The sequence below is a fragment of the Amblyomma maculatum genome, chromosome 4 (assembly GCF_055883805.1).
Source record: "Amblyomma maculatum isolate TAMU_Amacu chromosome 4, ASM5588380v1, whole genome shotgun sequence".
In the NCBI taxonomy this organism is placed as follows: Eukaryota; Metazoa; Arthropoda; class Arachnida; order Ixodida; family Ixodidae; genus Amblyomma; species Amblyomma maculatum.
The window spans coordinates 14,541,877-14,561,357 of record NC_139347.1 but is presented as its reverse complement, the minus strand read 5'-3'; the positions used below and the strand labels follow the sequence as shown (position 1 = coordinate 14,561,357).

General features: G+C 44.1%; 1 protein-coding gene across 1 annotated transcript in view; it reads right to left on the bottom strand.

The window, feature by feature from the left end:
* Positions 1-13,828, bottom strand: part of LOC146190320 (cell adhesion molecule Dscam1-like) — a 200,139-nt gene extending 186,311 nt beyond the window's left edge. Inside the window, exons 1-3 of the mRNA XM_084599770.1 lie at positions 13,825-13,828; positions 12,406-12,578; positions 10,804-10,960 (exon numbers count right to left, since the gene is read on the bottom strand). Coding sequence (XP_084455896.1) covers positions 10,804-10,960; positions 12,406-12,578; positions 13,825-13,828 — 334 coding nt within the window. The remainder of the gene's footprint in view (positions 1-10,803; positions 10,961-12,405; positions 12,579-13,824) is intronic.
* Positions 13,829-19,481: the final 5,653 nt, after the last annotated feature.

Genomic DNA, 19,481 nt, shown 5'->3' with positions numbered 1-19,481 from the left:
TCGTCAAGCATAATTTAGGAATTTTCGAAAACGTTGGCGAAACAAACTGTTTGCATCCCTGTAGTTTTGTTTGCGATAATTTGGCAAATAGTTTCGCCTAAACTTCTGTTGAGCATATATCTAGAGCCCAGTCGTCCATATGTAACGCCCACAAGATCTTCTATTAGTTAACAAACTAGCCTGACCCAAGCTGTGCACCTTTACCACTGCTGATTTTTAAACTTTGCGAACGGCTTAGCAGCCAATATATTTCCTGACCGGCACGGCTCGCAACTCATAATCCTTACATGCGACAGCGCCAGCTGTGACCAGTTGATGTAATATGTTCCCTGTTTAAAGCTGCGAAATTGTCTTTATGCCCTGCGATGAGCCGTCTTAATTGTCGCTCACTGAAAGAGGTCGAGATTATCTGGTTGCGAATGGAGCGATCGTCAACTTTGAGGCGTTGTCAGCCCATGTTCCGAATCTAGATGGCGTCGGGCCTCTGCGATAGCCAATAAATTTGACGGGCTCCGTGGTCTTATAGTTATGGACTTCACGCCTTTCTTTAAATATTTTCCCCTTCTCTCTCTGTACTCTATAAGCACGAAAGAAAATAGACAAAGCGAAAGGAATATGTCCAATTGTTTTTTGCATATCGTTTTTTAGCGCTCTTAGAGTGCGATAATGTGAAACTATATAGCCGTACATTCTGTCTTTCATAAGTCCCTTTTCTCTTCCACTGAACCAATTTCTTCTTTTACACAATTTAGGTGTCCTTTCCTTATTAGCTTCCGCACTTTCTCGCCCCATTCTCTTTTTTTTTTCTACTTAATTCATTTAAGCTCAGCTCCTCACGACGCGTAAGGTATGCCAACTTTTTTTTTCAAACAACAATTTTGAGACGAAAAAAATGTGAACTCATTCCGGAAGATGCAAGAGGCAATGAGGTTTATAATCTGCTAACGAATGCGTATTCCGCGCAGCTGTTTTTGCGAAATCAAATGGCGAAAAAATCTTTCCTTTTATCGTTGGTATAATGTCGGCACGTGTACGAACGGCTAACAAAAGCTGGATGCACTTTCTAGAAATTGAAAACACGATCACGCAAATACACACTCATAAATGTTACAGCTTTTATTCTTACATGTTGAAAAAGGACACATGAGTTGTTATTGGGATCTGTAGTAGAGCTAAAAAAAAAAAAAAAGAAAGCGCGTTGTTACTTCGTACAAAAGAGGAGAGAAGCAAAAACGGGGAATAGCAATTTCTTAAAGGGTGGGACGGCCATTACTGCTGCGTTAAACAACAGACAGAAACAAAGGAATCATTATAATGTGCACATTACAGCATCATGACGGAAAAACTTCAAGAACAAGACTTCGCCCCGTGTCTCTTATGAAAGAGAGGGGAAAAAAAAAACGCGCGCTTTCCTCGGCGCGTATATCTACCGCCACATTTCTACAATGCACTTTTGAGATCGAGATTGTTTGTGCAGAAATGACCCGCCTTGAATTTTCTGCTTGTTTGAGGTTTAAGGTTCACCTTGAGCATTTTTCACTAATACCCAGTTGCACCAGGGCTACACGTGGCCCAAATCAAGAAAAATCAGGCCATGTTTCATCAGGTTCTGGGCTCATGCTGAATAATAAAATCACAAAAAGCCGTGAGCCAATAACTCGAGAGTGCAATGCACGTGTCCAGAGTTGTGCCTGAAGCGGTACCTATATTGCCCCCGAAAGAGCTTATACAAGCGAGTGTGCTTTTTCTGTGCCAGAGATATGCCGGTGTGCTCTATAAAAAAGCGCTGTCACTAAGCGGAACGAAACATTTGTAATATACAGCGGTGGATTCGCGGACGTTTTGCGAACGAGGCTTTGTAGCATCGACAAGATTTTTGGCCCTTGTCCTCACCACAGCATGTCGACGTAATGAGAATTGAACAGACGCGAATTGCACCGGGCAGTATTCAGAACCGCTGCGTATCTGTCAAGATGGGAGAAGGCTCACGAATCATTCGGTTACGCAATAACAGATCTTGGTGAGCCACTACTTAAATCTCTGGTCTGTTATTGATTTTGGGGTGATGTTTCAATGGGTAGCATGGCGTATCGGACATGGAGCTCAGGGCAAATTCACGCGACTATCTTACGGAAGACACATTCTTCGTAGTATTGGGGGACCTATACTCCGTTTCATACATAAAGTGCAACACTACCAAAGCTACAGCGCTTGTTTGCGCTCTCCGCATCCGCGATAAAAAATAGTGCCTGCTCTTGACGAGAGAAAATAATAGTTGCTTTGTCTGCAAGCTTAATACATTTTACATTTGCCATCAACTTCATAAAAGGCACCTTTTTTAGGGAGAAAATGTCGGATTCGGCTAATTTGTATGTTTTTTTATGTCGTTTTTGTTCGTGCCGCGTTTTGCTGCCCCGCAACCTTGCCTGCTGTGCCACCAGATGGCGCTGGCTGTGCCCTCCGCGCTGCGCATCCCTTTTTGAGACAATGGTTCCTTGGTGCGCATTTTTTCTATAAGATCCGCTCTGTGAAGATGTCTAAGCATGCGAAGCATGTTATTGCAAACGTGTATGCTCGGAATAGAGGCCGTTTCGGCAGGAACCACTCGCCTACAGAACGAGCGCGTAGTGATGCGCCTCCTGTTTTTTTTCTTGCGGACTATTTGCGTAGCTTTCGCTGCGTTGCACCTGATGTATGAAACGGAGTATAATTTCCATCGGTTCTTTTTTAAATGATTCTGTCTTGTGTATGCTATGGTTTTCGGACTATTTACTATTGATCCGCACAGCCTTTAAGATTGGACCATCAGAATAAAGCACCAACTTGTAGTAACTAGGCTTAACGTTACATGCTAGCTGGGTGAGATGCGTCAAAGGGGTGAAAAAAAAAAAATAATTGAGAGAAAGATCACATCAACATAGAACTGCCGGTACTGCTGAACTTAACAGGTATTGCAGATTGTAAGCAGGAATTTACTGTTTATCTGCGTTCAACACGAGTAGTATAAGTAGCAATACAATAAGAAACTCTAAAGCGAAAGTTCATGATGGAAAATAGCGCAAAAAGTACACGAAGGACGGAAGGACGACACGGACAAAGATTTTCCATCATGAACGTTCACCAACTCGCCCAACTTTCGGCATTTCTAAAGCGAAAGCTCGTTTTAAAGATTTTATATTATGGTACGGCTAGATATCCTTGTTCCGCAGCTTAAGGGCGTTTACCTGTTGCGAAATGCGACAGACACGAACATCGTGTCGCGGTTGACTTATTTTCGTGGTCGATAATTCTGCCTGCGCCACCCTGCACGCAGCGGCGATCGGCTTCACTGAGCACGACGCGCGTATGTAACATTGATTATGGCAGTCCGCTATGGCACATGGTTTCGAGATGGAGCGCTGTGTGGAAACTCTCCCCAACCCGTGTGAGAGGCCGTCGATGCGGAGAATACGAATGGCTCCCCAGATCGCCAAGATAGGGCCCTTTGAGGGCTTTCGAAGAGTCACCGAGACGTGTGCAGCTTGTGCCCCCCCCCCCCCCCCCCCCTCCCACTGGTTTGAGACGAACATGCCTCAATGTTTTGGTGTGGCGAGTTGAGGAAGGTAGAGATGGCGTTCACTATCTTTTATTTTTTTTTTTTTTATCTAGGGGGTAGAGCACCGAACCTGCTTCAGAAAGCATTATTGCTTCCTTTGATCGCTGACGCCTATTGATCACTAAAGAATGAAGCGCACGACCGAAATCTCGGGTTATAAATGTTGGCTCAACAACAACAACAACACAAAAAACTCCATTTTGGTCTGAGTACTCAAAATATATTGGGGCAAAATTAGACCGAAGAGAATGACTATCATGGCATGGGAAGCACTGTTATCCAAATGTTTTATTATATGGTCACAAGAACTCACTCTGGACTTCGTGCGTCTCGTCAGATGAGTTGCAGTACTTCTGGCTCATTGAAACAAATGTTAGCTAGGTTCGTACATTTTTTTTTCCAGAAGAAAGCCTCTTTTCCGCACGTTGTTTGCCTCCCCCATTCCCAGTGGCTCAGCCCGAGGATCTACGACCAAATACCGACCGTTGCCGCCACATTGCGTCGCAGGCGAAACTGTTCGGTGTTTTCCAGGTCATGGTTTATTTATGCGTAATTCCACAGCGCCGTTAGGCCTTATAGCAGGGAGGGTCGGGGGAAATTTTAGAATTCCTCTTGACAATACATGACAGTACTGCAAACTTTCCACCTCAAAATCGCGGCACACAGGACAGCTATGCTTTAAAACACTGCTTTAAAATAAATAAGAAGGGGACTCCTAGGGTAATAAAGCCTTAAGCGTTCAGTGATAAAAAGGCAATCGTCATTACATAAAGTAGAAACCACAGAAGCAAGCAAATTATTCCACTCTTCCACCATTTTCGGAAATATAGAAATTTTAAAAGAATTAGTTTTGCATTGAAATTGTCTAAACTTTTTCGGGTAGTCTCTTCTTTGCGATACATAGCTTGTGGGCTGAAGACAACTTATTTTTCTGATACCAGTGCAATCGCTAAATATAATATGCAGTAACGTAAGGCAGAAACATTTTCTCCTATGGCTCAGCTCAGGCACTTGTAAGGCTAAGAATCCTGTAATCGTTACCTAAAACAAAACATGGCAGCTCGGTTCTGGGCAAGTTCAAGTTTCCTTCTTAATGTTGCAGTGTCAGGATCCTACACAGTGCACGCGTACACCAAAATGGAGCGAACATTAGAGAAATAGTCTTCCTTTAATAATAGTGTTTTTTTCAGAGAACCGGGAACGGTTTTGAAGTTGCGATAAAGAAACCCAAGCATTTTTGCACTTTTAGATACTGTGTAGTCAACGTGTTTGTTCCTAGATAAATCTGATGTAAGGATTACACCCAAGTATTTGAACTCATGCGCAGTTTGCATCAGCACGCCGTCAGTGGTGTAAGGAAAGTCAGGCGATTGAACACGTCTTGAAAAAGGCATATATATGTTCGGTTTTCTTCAGGTTAATGTCCATTTTTCACACCCGGCACCAATCGACAATTGAATGAAATTTTTTTTTTTTGTAGAATCCCGGAATAATCAGTTTCCTGTTATTCTATACAAGACAACAATTGTCTTCAAAAAGACGCACAGTGCAGGCTACTCTGTCAATAATATCATTTACGCAAAGTAGAAACAACAAGGGACCAAGCACGGAGCCCTGAAGGACTCCGGACGTGACGTCAGCGCATGCGGATTGGTAGCCATTGAGGACAATATAGTGTTTGCGAAAGGACGGGTATTCCCTGTCCAGGATATATAATCTTGCTATCCAGTTTTTACCCATGGGACTATTCTATTAACAAATCATGTAGTTCAACATCAAATTCCTTATTAAACAAAGAAAAACACAATCAGGGCTCTTTCAGGCATCGAGAGCTGCCTGTACATCACGAAAAAACTCGTTAAATTGAGGGACGCATGAGAAACCACGAGGATGCTCATAAAACTCATATTGGGAGTTATCCACAAGGTTTTATCTGTTTACGTCAGCTATGATGTTAGCATACAAAAAGTGTCTAAGCTTTTTACATGCAACACTTGTCAGTGAGATCGGCCGATAATTAGAAACACATTCCTGGGGCCACTTTTATGTATTGGAACGACCCGGGCAGTTTTCCAGTCTACAGGCAAAGAAGAGGTACTTAATGGTTTTTCAAAAAGTGCGGGATAGTACAGGCAAATTGTTATGGCACATGACACCAGTATAAAGGCAGGGATAGCATTAGGACAGACTGACTTATTAACAATAAGTTCACATAATAATATTAAGAAACCTTTAACTTCAAAACTAATTGAAGGCATTCCCTCGTGACCAGATGGTCTGCCGAAAGAGATTTAATTGAGAGGGAGATAATGGATGAAAAACAGAAAAAGAAAGAGTTTGGTAATCCGGCCTTTTCTAAATGGTAGTGTACGATTGTATTAACGTATTTTAAAGGCGGTATTGAGGAATTACTGTTAGAATTACTGCGTACATACTTCCAAAATTCCTTATGATTACGGTTTACCCTTTCCACAAGAGCTTCAAGAAATGAATCTTGAGCCTGTTTAATTTTAGCTTTGACGCAGGCTGCTAAGTCACAAAGTTGCCTTATGCGCTGGCAATATTGTAGTGCGATATTTTCAGTAACTTGTCCCTTCTTTTGTATAAGAGCGCGCAACATGCGAGTCATCCATGGCTTATTTCGAGCACGCTTAGGGGAAAGAACACGCGAGGGGACAAATCTATTAATCAATTCGGCGCTTTTCTGCTTGAAATTGCACCAAAGGTCTTCAACGCTTGAATCTTCTGCTATGGTTTCAAAAGTTTGAAAATGTAATTCAAGGGTGATAGTCATACTGCAGTAATCTGCTTTGCTGTAGAACAATACCTCTCGTGGTTTATGACTGGAATTTTTACTGGCTAGGTTAACATCGGCAACGACTACATCGCGATTGCTGATTGCAGGGATGACATGCGTACCCGAAATCATATTGGATGAATAGGACAGAGATAAATCTAAAGTGTTTGCCCCGTGTAGCTTCTATAGACATGTTGGTTAAAAGCGTACAGTCGGTAAGGTTAAAACATTCGGTACATAATTGACCACCCACTCCTGACCTGAAAATATTAGCGCTTCAACGAATTACTGGCAAGTTAAAATCACCAGCTACAATTAATTTTCCACACCTGATAGTAGAAACAATATCCCTCAATGATGTGAGCACATCTGCTTGCGCATCCGGGGGCTTGTAAAAAGCACCATTTGCGGCGCAAATTTTACGCGCCAGACGTTTTAAACACTGCCAGTTTCAACTTGAATATTTGAAAAAGTGATGCTGGAATGGACAAGGATAAAAACGCCACTCCCATGGGAGTTTCTATGTTTCCTCTAGCAGGAGTAGTCTGAAGAAAATACCCCGTGATCTGAAATGCCCACGCAAAACCACGATTGTGTTCCGAGTACGCTATGTGGCCTAATCATGCTTGTCATTACATGAAAATAATCAACCTTGTTTTTGTGCTCCTGTAGTTTATAACCATTAACATTACATAACATGTTTTAGGGGTATTAAGTAGTCATTGCTTAACCACTTGCCTTTTACCTTCATCCGAGGTGAACTTTACTCCATCTTTATATAAGGAATCATACTTCAAATACACCTTGCTCTCTGAATGACTGTTTACTTTCGTGTGCTCCACAAAATGTTTCTTTTATCGCAAACCGACACTAAAAGGTCTTAAGAGATGCTCATATTTGATCGTTTAAGTTTTTTGGCATTATAAAATACAAAGAATGAAAATTTGTGATTACTTACCTATTACATCAGTTTACCCAGCCTGTGTGCTTTAACGAAATACGTTAAGAGATTCCGAGAGTTAGAAGCTATTCCAGACCCCTTAACTACAATAATAGGGCTGTAAAAAGCACTACATCCACCACACCATTTGCGTGCCATTTCTCCCGCTTTCTGTTCAGCCAACGAGCAGCGCCCGGGTATCTGTTGCTCTTGCAGCGACACCCAATCTTGTGGGCGCCATGTCCGAAAAAAGACGGTGTCCGCAAAATCCCATAAATATACGTAGGGCATACTGAGCTGCATAAGGTGTTCTCGCACATGCCTCTTCAGACTGCCCCTTTAGAAGGGGCTGGAGCCACCCCTCTTTAACGAGCACTACAGGGAAAGGCCGAGGGCTTCTAGAGGGCTGAATCACGCCTTTCTGGGGCATCGCGTCGACTTGCCATTCAATAACCTGGTGCTCAATGCAGACACTCGATATAGACGCTAGCTGTTGCAGTGGCTTGCGGGCTCTGGTGTCGACGAAATGAGTGACAGTTGAACTTTGGCCCAGAGAACATTGAGGGAGTTGAAGGAGGAGCTGAACTGTTGAAGTAGGTCAAGAAGTTGCGTTGATGCGGCGTAGAAGATCGGCGTCGATTGAGAGGTGGAACAGGTCTGTGGGGGAGGGAGCGGGTGCAGGAAGTGGAGGGCTGAGTGCATTCAGGGCGATGTGCGGCGCGTCGCCAATCTCCTCGCGGAGAAGAGATGCAGTGGGCTGTAGGCTGCCGAGACATTCACTGTGGCACAAAACAGTGCAGCAGGGAAACAGGTTATAGACAGATAGCACACAGAAGCCAGCAGAAATACCGAGTACAGCTTGGGGCAACGGAAGGCATCTCCGGGGCCGAAATATACGTGCTTGCGTGAAGAGGACAGTTTTATAGCAGAATGTCACAAGATATGTTTACAAACAGGTAATAGAAGGGAGGAATGCCGATGTCTTCGGCGACGAGAGCTTTAGCGCATAAATTAGAAGGAGCGCTGTATGTCAAATGCTCAGTCAGCTCAGAAAACCGGACTTCAGTGCAAGCACAATCGAATGTAATGGCGTGGCGTGATAGGAAGTCCCATCATAAGATTACGGTGTGTGAGCAACTTGTCAGTACGGCGGAATCAATCGTATACAGTATGTTCTGGATTAGGACTCAAGCAGTGCACATTGCTAAATGCTTGATTTGTTGAGCGCTGGCCGTACGCAACGAAATTCCTGCAATTGACTTCTTGACTTCTTTTAAGCAGCTACAAAGTTTTGAATTCATTACCGAAGTCGCAGTATCAGTGTTGATGAGCGTCATGACAGACATGCCCTCGACCAAAACTTCATAAGTTTGACAGGCACGCGCGCGCGTGCACCCGCACGCACGCACGCACACACACACACACACGTGCACGCACACGCACACGCACACGCACACGCACACACACACACACACGCGCACACACACACACACACACACACACACACACACACACACACACACACACACACACACACACACACACACACACACACACACACACACACACACACACACACACACACACACACACACACACACACACACACACACACACACACACACACAAACACACACACACACACACACACACACACACACACACACGCACACGCACGCACACGTCTGTTTGTAAGGTTGAAAGGATGCTGTAGAGCTAACAGAAGGATTTTCTCAACGAGCTAGAAGTAGAAGTTTGTGAAAGGCGGCTTTGTCCATAAGGCAGCCCCGACGTGCGCCCTCTGCTCGCTGATCCTCTTAATCCCAAGAGACATTCACCTCTCCCGTCGCTCCTGCATTAGCAGACGTGTCGTGAACTGGAGCGTGAAAATAGAGGGACGAAGGATCACTGTCTGGCTCCTCATGTCGTCGCTCGTCGAGGGTAGCAAAAAGATAGCGCGCGAGGAAATTAAGCCCGAGGTAAACAGACCCTTGTCCGTGAAGCCAAGAGCTAACGCTGCAGGCGATGAAAAGAGGCGTCGACAGCGCCTGAGATGCCTTAAGCCTAATGCTATTGACAACGGCCCACGGCTGGGGCACAGAGGGAAGCGTAGCGCGCATCTGAATGCGTACTGCTTGCGCAGGAGAAAAAGCGAAATGTAGTCGACGTGTTCGACATGCCTAGAACATCGGCACATGTATGAAATGATCATTTCCATTATCGCAGTTTAATGATCGCTTTGACCTTTACGTCACGCGTTAAAAGGTAGGCAAGCAGAGGCAATAAAGACGGCTGCAGCATTTTAGAAATAGGTTCATCAATGACGTCATATACCTTTATAGCCACTAATTCGTCTCAAAACGAGAGTTTGCGTAAACAAAAACCAGACTTGAAATCTGAAATTGGCATCGTCACGTAACTGTAAAAATCGTCTGAAAAGTAGGTTTACGTTGGCTTTGAAAAGTTAATCGTTAGTTTGAAGGACTTTGGGCCCTCACAGAAAAAAATATGTACCGACAGCATTGCATACCCTTCGTAGTAGGTGGAATACAAAGTTCTGAAGCTGCCGCCCGACGTCTGCTTAAACATTTGACTTCTCAGATTCCGTACGATGGCCTTGTTTCAGTTATATTGCTCGTAACGCACAAGATTGCTTGTGCACAAAATGTGCGCACACTCGCACTGATGAAGACATGGAAATGTTTTGCTATTTGAGATATGAAAATATTTGTGCTGTACTACGAAGCGAGGAGACGTGGGGTCTACGTCGGACATTCACCATGATCTCTTACATGGGATTCCTTTTTTTGTAATTAACTGACATAGCTGCGTCGTTCAGACAGTAGAGATAACAACTTTATTTTATATGGCCTATTAAGTAACTTTGCACCGAAAATATTGTTCGATGTAAGCTCACATACAAGGATTTTCTTTTTTTTTTTTAGCTTGCTTTGTATTGTCTGCTCCTGAGAGGCGGTCCAATTTCCAGCAGCGTCTGCAGTTGAATGGCAGGCTTGCCGTTCTCATATTGTAATTGCGTACTTGCTCTGCCCCTCCTCTCTCTCCATTCTCAGGTTCATTCCGCTTTTGACTGAAGAAAATGGGACATTCTTAGAAAGTAAAAAGCAGTTTTATTTTATTTTCACTGATGCTTCTACGTCATGAGCTAAACGGCATACGCGAAATGCGCCAAACACATAACTCATTTTTCTAATGATGAGTTTGTGACATGGACACAGCTACCTTTCCGTACGCCCACAGGCCCGAAAATCTTTCTGTGTTCATGAGACAACTGATATCAACTTACAGCAAGCAGACTGAACCGCTGCCTTTTTGCTCTGGTTTCTGGGAACTTATCGTGGTAGCCAGAACTTTAAGCGACAGATGTTGCGTTTGCATCAGCGACAACTGGTTTCCATGGAGCGAATGCGCTTGAGAGGGGTCTTGCCGCATAAGAAAATTCTCACTCACCACCTCGGACGTGCGCAAGGCGGCTCTTGACGAGACCCACGCTGTTCGAGGCTACGCAGCGGTATGTGGCCGAGTGCACTTCCGGCCGGAACTGGGAAGGAACGAAGGCCGGAAGCACAAGGGAGCCGTCTGACCGCTTCTCTCGAAGACCCGGAACCTGCGCATGGAATGAGCGAATTTTTGTGAAAGCATGTGCCGGCGTAATTAAGTGCCCAAGGCATCCAATGTTTACGGGTCACTACTCGTATCGCCTTTCTCTTCGATAGGCCCGGCATCGCCGACACACTGCGTGTCCTTGGGGTTTTCACGCTCCACAGAGTAAAGGCGGGAAATTAGGAATCCTTTTGAGTGGCTCGGCAGGTCATGCTCTACTCGGGCTCTCCGCCCCGCTTTGTGAACATTCCAGCGACGTCTCAGTAGTCATATATTCCAGGGAAACAGCCTATACTTCTGCCGGGTTTCAACTGATATCTTCTTTAGTGTACAACCTACTTCTTGCGCGGATGGTGAAGGGGCAATAGTTCTGTTGAAATTTTTTTGTGCATCATCGCATTGAGAGCACATTTATATTTTCAGTTCTGTGGAGATTATTACAAAGTTGTGGGGTTTAAGCATTGCTTAAACCTAATTATACGAGCGAAAACTGTGAGAGTAGCACCGTTAATCCCTGTAAGATCGCATTGGCGAGCTTTTTTTTAATGTTTTTTTTTTTAATTTATGGTTTGGGAAATGGAAGGCGCTGTATTCTTTTGTGTGGACACTACATCATGATGAACACCCATACCTAATGAGGTCAAGGTCAAGTTTTCATATTTTTTTCTTGTGTGTTAAGCTTTGGCAAAGGAAGGCGCAGCATACCTGTAAGTGGGCTCGTACACTCAATCACGTCAAGGCCATTTTCACCTACATACCTCAAGGCCACACCACCTTTTTGAAGGTCAAAAAAGTAGAGGTTTTGGCGAACGGACGTCGTAGTATGCTCATAGCCACACTTTGTGCTCTGGCTCCTTGAAAGTTTATTGCTAGCCCCTGCTGACATGGGTTATTGGTTTATTGGGAAGGAAATGAACATCTGTCGCATTTTCTCCGCGGACACTTGAGCCGTATAGCACCCCCCCCCCCCCCCCCCCACTATCTTCTCTTCTTGAAGGTCAAATCTGGCCCGCTGATGACCTTGGCTCCTGCTGGGCCAGTAAAGCTTTCAGTTTAAAATTATGCTGACTACATGTGCCCTTTCCTGACTCATGATACAGTAACTACGCGCAAATCAACTTTTTGCACGAAGTAATCGAAGTGAATTGCAAAAGACAATGATTTCATGAGGCACAGAATAATTAGCTCTCGGTAGGTTAGTGGTATTCTAAGGAGGTTTCTTTACTACAAACATGGTATCAAAAGCAATGTGTTTCAGTCCAGCAGTACGTTCTCCGACCATCACAGATCTGAGTGGAGGGAAATCAGGAGACGCCTGATCTATGGTCATGTAATCTACAGTGGAAATGCGCTATCGCAGGACGCGCCTTTCGATTGTTTGTATTCTTAATTGCTCCGGCAAAAACCACTACACCTGGAATTTTTGCTCTTACTTCAGCTTTTCCTCACCATAGCGGCCTGACTGCCGTCTTCCTTCTCCCAGTGAAGAGTCGGCTGGGGTTGACCTTGGGCAGAGCACGGAAGCACGGCCCCTGTCTCGCTCGAGAACTCCACCACCGTGGGAGGCTCCAAGACGAAAGTAGGACCACGCGCACCACCCTGAAGGGAGCCAGACGCCGACGCTGCAAGAATCGGGAAGAAGAAAAGAGAGAAAATGTAAATTCAGGAAATGTTCTGTAAACATGCTACACTAAGCACCTTTCCAGAATTATACAAAATGAAGTTCAATTCTTTATGTACGGCAAGAGGGTGCTATGTTGGCCTGATTAATACACAATCATCCCTGCAAGGATCACAGAATGCGACAGGGCTTTCATTAAATATAAGTTGTTTATTTTGGTGCAAGCGATGGGCACTGGATTAAAACAGAAGATGAGCGCGGATAATGTCTCAGCGATAAAGATGCCATAAAAAGATTATTGAATGAAAAATGTCTCTGAACTACATGCGTCAACGTTTCGCGGCTGAAACAGGAAATTATTAAGTGCTGCTTCTGATATGAGTTGTGGTCTAGTTGGAACTATTGCATTCTTTTAGCGCCACTCCAGCTTGGTTTTTAAACACATCCTAAGCAAGGCAAGCTGCCTGTTAAAATTATATGCATAGATGAATTTTTGCACACGCGTCAGCTAATGCAATGCTAAAGAAGCAACATGGTTCTATGCACCGAACGATTATATATAAATGGATCTACTGATTGCTCGGTCTGCTTAAGCTTACGAATGTATTCTTTAGGTAAATGTTCTAAACTTCGCAGGCGCGTTGTAAGGCGAGATATGAATAAAAATTGACAACGTCGGAGTATAGCACTTAGTTCCGTGTGAGGGTTGAATGAGCTTGCAAAAGGAAGCACAAGTTTAATCAATATGGGTAAGACAGCCGAAGCGGTTTCTAAATATTGCGTCTAATAAAATAGGATAGTCTACTTGAGATATCAGGGTGTCGCTTACAGTGTATTGGTAATGAAAAAGACACTTTTTGTTGCGATAGCAATGAAGGCAGTTTTGTAGGATTGTTACATATCTCAGAGAGCACGCCAAATATATATTGGTCAAATATTTAGTGGTATCCCCAAGGCGGAGTAATTTTGTAATAAGGGAATAATTACTCATTGGCATCCACCCAAGCGCAGCCATACGGCTACAAAGGAAATCTGTACAGCTTTCTCAGAAATTTCGTAGTTAAAGAAAAATTTGTCCTAATCAGGGATTGCGCTTGGGTGGATGCCATTGAGCAATTACTCTCTTATTACCAATTATATATACATTGGGCTTGCATGGAGTCGAATTCAGTCATTTAATCATTGCTAACACCTACGGAGAGCAATCAAACACCTGAAAAGTTACAAATAATAAAGCTTTCACGTACACATGTGATCGAGTCAACCACGCAGATTAAGAAAACAAGGGGAGTTAAGGCTCCAGCGGCACTGCGTGGCATTGGAAGTTACAGGGAGAGTATGTGCCCTGCCCTGGTGGGGAAGTGGTCAGGTCGCTCGACTGCTGTACCCAATGATGCGGGATCGACTCCCGGCCTCGGCCGCTTTTTGATGGAGGCGAAAAGCTAGGCGCCCGTGTGCTGTGCGATGTCAGCGTACGGTAAAAAACTGCAGGTGGTCAAAATTTCACTCGTCATCCGTCATAGCCTGATTCGCTTTGGGGCGTTAAATTTTATAAACCAAACCAAAGCAGAAAGGACATATGAAGGAAGTTCTTCAATAATTTGGAAATTGTTGACTTATGTTCGAATAGAACGATATTCGAATAACTGCAGCTGAAGATAAACCTCTCTGATCAAGTTTAAAAGCTATCTTATCAAGCATAAAAACACAAAAAAGATGGTGGTTGTGATGTTGCGCTGTGCTGTCGGAAAATTCTAAACCAGAGAATGCAGAAAACATTGAAGCAGTAATTTATGGTCTTAAAGGCACCCGTCATGATACTTTCGAAGAGTTATCTGGCAGCCATGGTGCATAAAAAAAAGCAAAATGTTGACCTCTCCATATTTTACGTGGTCAAATATTTTAATAGCAGAATGACACAACTTGTGAGGCCTCAGAGAGGGAAGTTCTCTTCAAGTGGAAAGTAGCAAGGCAAAAAATAAACTGAGTCGAGTCTCCTTGCCTTTGGAAATAGGCGGCTTTCAAAGTTAGTTATTTATTCTAATAATAATGGAGCCCTGGCCTGCAGGTTTTCCTAGTTTAAATGTACTGCGTGCTGGTTAGCACAAAACAAAAGCTTGAAGTGCAAATCAATACATTCACAGCTACTGAAACAAAGAACCGACATTCTGGAAGATGCGATTCTTAATTGGAATCCTGCGTATACGGCATCTTAGCTGCAGTTTAGATGATGAAATTCTCTTGTTGACACGAATCTTTTGGTATACGTAGCTGCGACAGGGCTGACGAAAAGGAAGCTTGGCTTAAATGGGATTACATGGTGTTCATTGGAAAAGGTCATCACTGGTTTTTTTAAATGCTTTCGAAATTATGCGCTTTATCATTCCCTTTACAAGTTCATTTCAGTAGAGTAAAACGCTCTGTTACCGTGACTGGCATCGCAAAGATATTAAGCAAATTTTTGCCACTTCAACCTCTGGGCTTGCTACGGATCTCGAGGTTGCTGTCTTTACAAGCCTAAAACTTTACCGACACTACACTATTCGTGGCCCGGAATTTGCCTTTGCTAGTCGTTTTATTTTTCGAGTTGGCGCTTCTTAGAACTGTTAATCAAGCTAGCTAAGAGTTACTTCATGCATTACTCAGCACCAACGTGTCGAGGGTCTAAAATGCGCTTAACGCAAGTGTCTGCGGGGGTATTGTAGTGGGGAAAAGGCACCTCTCCTAGAGTTTCTGTTCGTACTGTATACGGAGAGCAAACATAGCTCAGGCCTAGTCCTTGGTTTCTCGACGTTAGCTATTTACGTGCAAATGACTATTTGTTCCCCCGACAGCTTTCGCGTTGGCCAGCCATAGTATGGAAAACGCGAGTCAGGTGCGAACATTGTTTAGGTCACAAAGGCTAAGCAGTGCCCACTCCATAGAAATGACGCCATCTGAGCTGGGTTCACGCTGGTATGGTTAGAGGACCATGCATGCCAGCTGCAGCGGATTTCCGCAGGTCATATAGCGTCTGCCCTCATGAACTGGTGGTAATTGTGCTTTGCGCCAGGTTGATCTGGGAAGTTCGAGATTCCGTCTAGATCTTTTATTAGGAGCTGAGCATACTTCGTGGTCGGGGTTGTTGTCAGAAGCGCTCGCGAAGTTTTCGTTAGAGCTGCTGCCGTGAGGGTGTATGATAGTTCACGCCAACCTCCTTCTCTGTATATAGTCTTGTGAGTTCGCAGACTTCGTAATAGCTGAGTAATCTGTCATTGGTTTTGAGTAACAGCGGATGTTTCTTTTCATATATCTCAGAGGCTAAGCTGTCTGGTCCGCCATAAAAGGCACCGAAACTTCATCAGCAGCTGGAAACTAGGTGCTGTCGGAGAGACGTATAAAATGAGGGCGACGTAATTAGCCTACGCATTTGCAGTGCTCTAGAGTTGTATTAGAATGACAAGCAGAAGCTAAAAAAGAGCAATCGACGCCCCGGCGTCAAAGTCAACCGTAAAGAAAAATATTGAATCAATTCAAGTACCTAAACTGACCGTCTCTTTGTTACCTTTGCAAATTAGGCAAAATCTTCACCAACCTCAAGTATATGGAAACGGTGGTGGTAAAAGCTTTATTTATGAACTGACGAGATTTTGCGTGGGGAGGTTGGCTTCGAATGGCGGGTGAAGACAGGCAGGACATGCCTGACGGCTACCGCTCCAGCCCAAAACACCAGCCTCCTCTGGGAGGCCGGGTCGGAGATGTAGACCGCAATTTCGCAAGAAAAATAAACAAAAATAAACAAAAGAGTGTCGAATAAGGGCATTAAATACACGTTTTAAATACGCACTGAACCCATGCGCTTGGCTTATAGGCAAAGTAGATTAGGATATGCGAACGCGATATCGTCGATCTGAAAAAATGATGACGCAGTCAACACTGTATGCGCCTGAAAATTTTGGGGAACATTTGAACTCAGACTGTAATGTAGGACACAACAACGCCTTTCGTCTGCGGCTCTCCTGACGAATTCTAGTTCGCTGCTGATGCTGATAAATGCTGAATTTTAACCCGAGTGCACCTGGTGCCCGGTCTGTCCACAATTACTAACGGTGTTCATGTAATAGCGCCTATCATGTGTAGGCTCTTCGGACCCTAGATTTCAGTTTCTCATTCCACATTGAAGGAACTTTGTGACTTTGTGAACCGACATGAAGCAAGCTTGCTTCGATTGTGGTTTAGCGCTGCTTTGCCAAGCCGGTACCCATTGCTCATTTGAGTGGTCAGTGCACTTTGTTACGAAATCGGTGCCTAAGGGGGTTTGGGGGGGGGGGGGGGGGATGAGTTGGACATCTGTTTTGTAGATTCCTTGTATTTAGCGTCTGGAGGCAACAGCTGTGCTCTGCACTAAACCACCGTAATTGCAGCCATCTAAGAGTAAATTCTCGGTGTAGGGCAGCAGGAATCGACAGCTCTCATGGCATGCAAAGCTGTAGTTTGATGCTTGAGGGCATCGTGATCTTAAGATTTTTACTTTAGAACGTAATTGTTCTTGCCTATGTAATAACCTACCCAAAACGATACTTCACATTCCTCTTCTCTTTTCACACGAGGGGGGGGGGGGGGGGGGGAATCATTTGGGCCTTATACGTTGCCTAAACGCTTTCGTTCGCTCTATTCGCGCCCTGTTTCAGGCGTTGGTACCGTTTCCTAGCCTCTCCGCCACTGTGAACTTCCGCGCACACAACGGCCACAAGCGCCTCTCTACATCTCGCCAAGCAAACCAGGCCTGGTGTTATGGATAACTTGGCACGGAAGACAGTTCGTAAATGATGGGTGTGTTTTTGACCAACAAATGCCAAGCAGGCAGCTCATGCCAGTCATTCTTATTTTATAGGACGCCATTCTTGTTTACTAGTCTTTGTGACAACCGAAGCGCATCATAGAGTGGAAGAAAATTCAAGCTCAAACGAAAGCGCGCTCGGCGTAAACATTTTCTAAGCAAAATAATACATTCTAAGTTTGCGTTTACAGGGACAGAAAAGTAGTTGTTAAAGCGTTTCTTGCAAGTCATTCTTTTTTGTAGCAATTGCTTAAATACATCTAAAGCTAAAAGTCATCCCGGAAACGAATGCATATTACGTGTGCTGTCTCGCTTCTTGTAATTGCAAAAAAGAAAGCGGATGGCATTAACGGTGTAGAATATAAGTAATCCAATACTCTTCAGAAATGCTTAAACGCCATTTCTGTAATTTATTCGGGCAGGAGGAGCAAGTGCACAAATTAAGGAATGGCTACCGAGCTTGGATTTTTTTTTTTTCCATTGTGCTTGTGCTCTTCATTGGAGCAAAAATGAAAATTGCACTCTTCCGTGTTATTTTACTGTGGGATGTTTCACTCACGCGTTCGCGCAGTTAATTTTTTGATATTTAGTCTTTAATTTTGGCTTTAATTGCTGTTCTTCTCAAATAGCTCAAGTTCTCTTCGCTCCCATATCTCCAGGCACTGCGCACGCGACATTTTGTGCATACCAAGTCGAGATATAGTTGTGCGGATAATTGGAGCTGTTTGCTATGTCCGACTGAAGAATTTGCATTGAATCTAAGAGTTTGGATTGGGGGCTCGCTTTCTAGCTCGACTTTGCGCGACAAGATATATCCAGTTTTTGTTTTATTCTCTTGATTTGATCTGAAAGCCACATTATTTCTTTTCTTAGTCTGCTGTATCGAACAGGGAGATAATATGGATTAAAAATTAAACATATATTACAGGTATCAGTTGGTGAACAATAATAATCTCTGCGTATTCATTCAGTGGTTGATTCATTATTAACGACGCTTGTCGCATCGAAGCGCCTTCAGGTTCAGTGCTTCGAATAGCCGCGGGGCAACAGAAGTTGCAAGCGTAACAAGCGATGTGTATGTTTCGGCTGGTGGATGTGGAGCTTCTTGTCTCCTTGCATTTACTGTAATTTACCGGAAAACAATAACAACAACAGCAGTAAACAGCGTGGCGCTGAGGGAGCAAAAAGAGACGAAGCAAACATTGAATTTCAACAGGGTTCCTTTATTCCTGCCAGAAAATTATGAACAAAACGACACACTCAAAATGGAGGAGCATTTAGAAAGAGAAAGAATAAAAAAGAATAGGGGTTACCGCATCAAAAACCCACAGTGGTAGAATGGTTTCTTTCTGAGAAATATCAAGGATGTGCATGAGTGCGTTTAGCCGGCTTACTTGCTCTCCATGGCAGCCGTTGATGTGTCACGGATGTTTTTTGCAAATAACAGTGGCAACAATTTAGATAAACACCACGAACGGTAATTTTATCAATGTGTGAAGCACGGGAAGTACTTTTTTCATAAGCAGTAAGAAGATTGCCCACTCCCAAAGAGACGTCAGGCCAGGATTTTTGCAGCTATTGCGGCCGGCCTGATCTGGTCTACCAGCTTCTGCCGGCCTATCAGGTCCCAGCTGGGAACCACGGTTTCCATTGGGTGAGGACAGGGTCAGAGATAAGAAAGATTGCAGGGGGTTGTTGGCACTCTCGGAGATGTGGGACGTATAAAGGGGGTACTGGTTACAATGCGGGCATAACGAAGGCAGAGTGTGGGTTGCAGTTTGCGCAGTGAGGACGCTCACAGGATTAAATCCAGTAGTTGGTAGCTGTCGTTGATAACGTTTGAGGTAAGATAAGTGGAAGCGCCCATGGTCATGTCTTACGTATAGCAGCTCTCAAAAACAAAGCTGGGAGCGAGACATGTTTTCACGATGTTTTTCCGAAACCTCAAAAGCATTTCAAAATTGTATGATGTTTATTAATTTATTTTACATTTTTTTGGCACACTAAAGGTGCCCAGTTTAAGGCAAGCGCCTAGATAATCGGTTATTTCACCTTGCATGCAGCTTCGCCTGTATTTTGAATGAA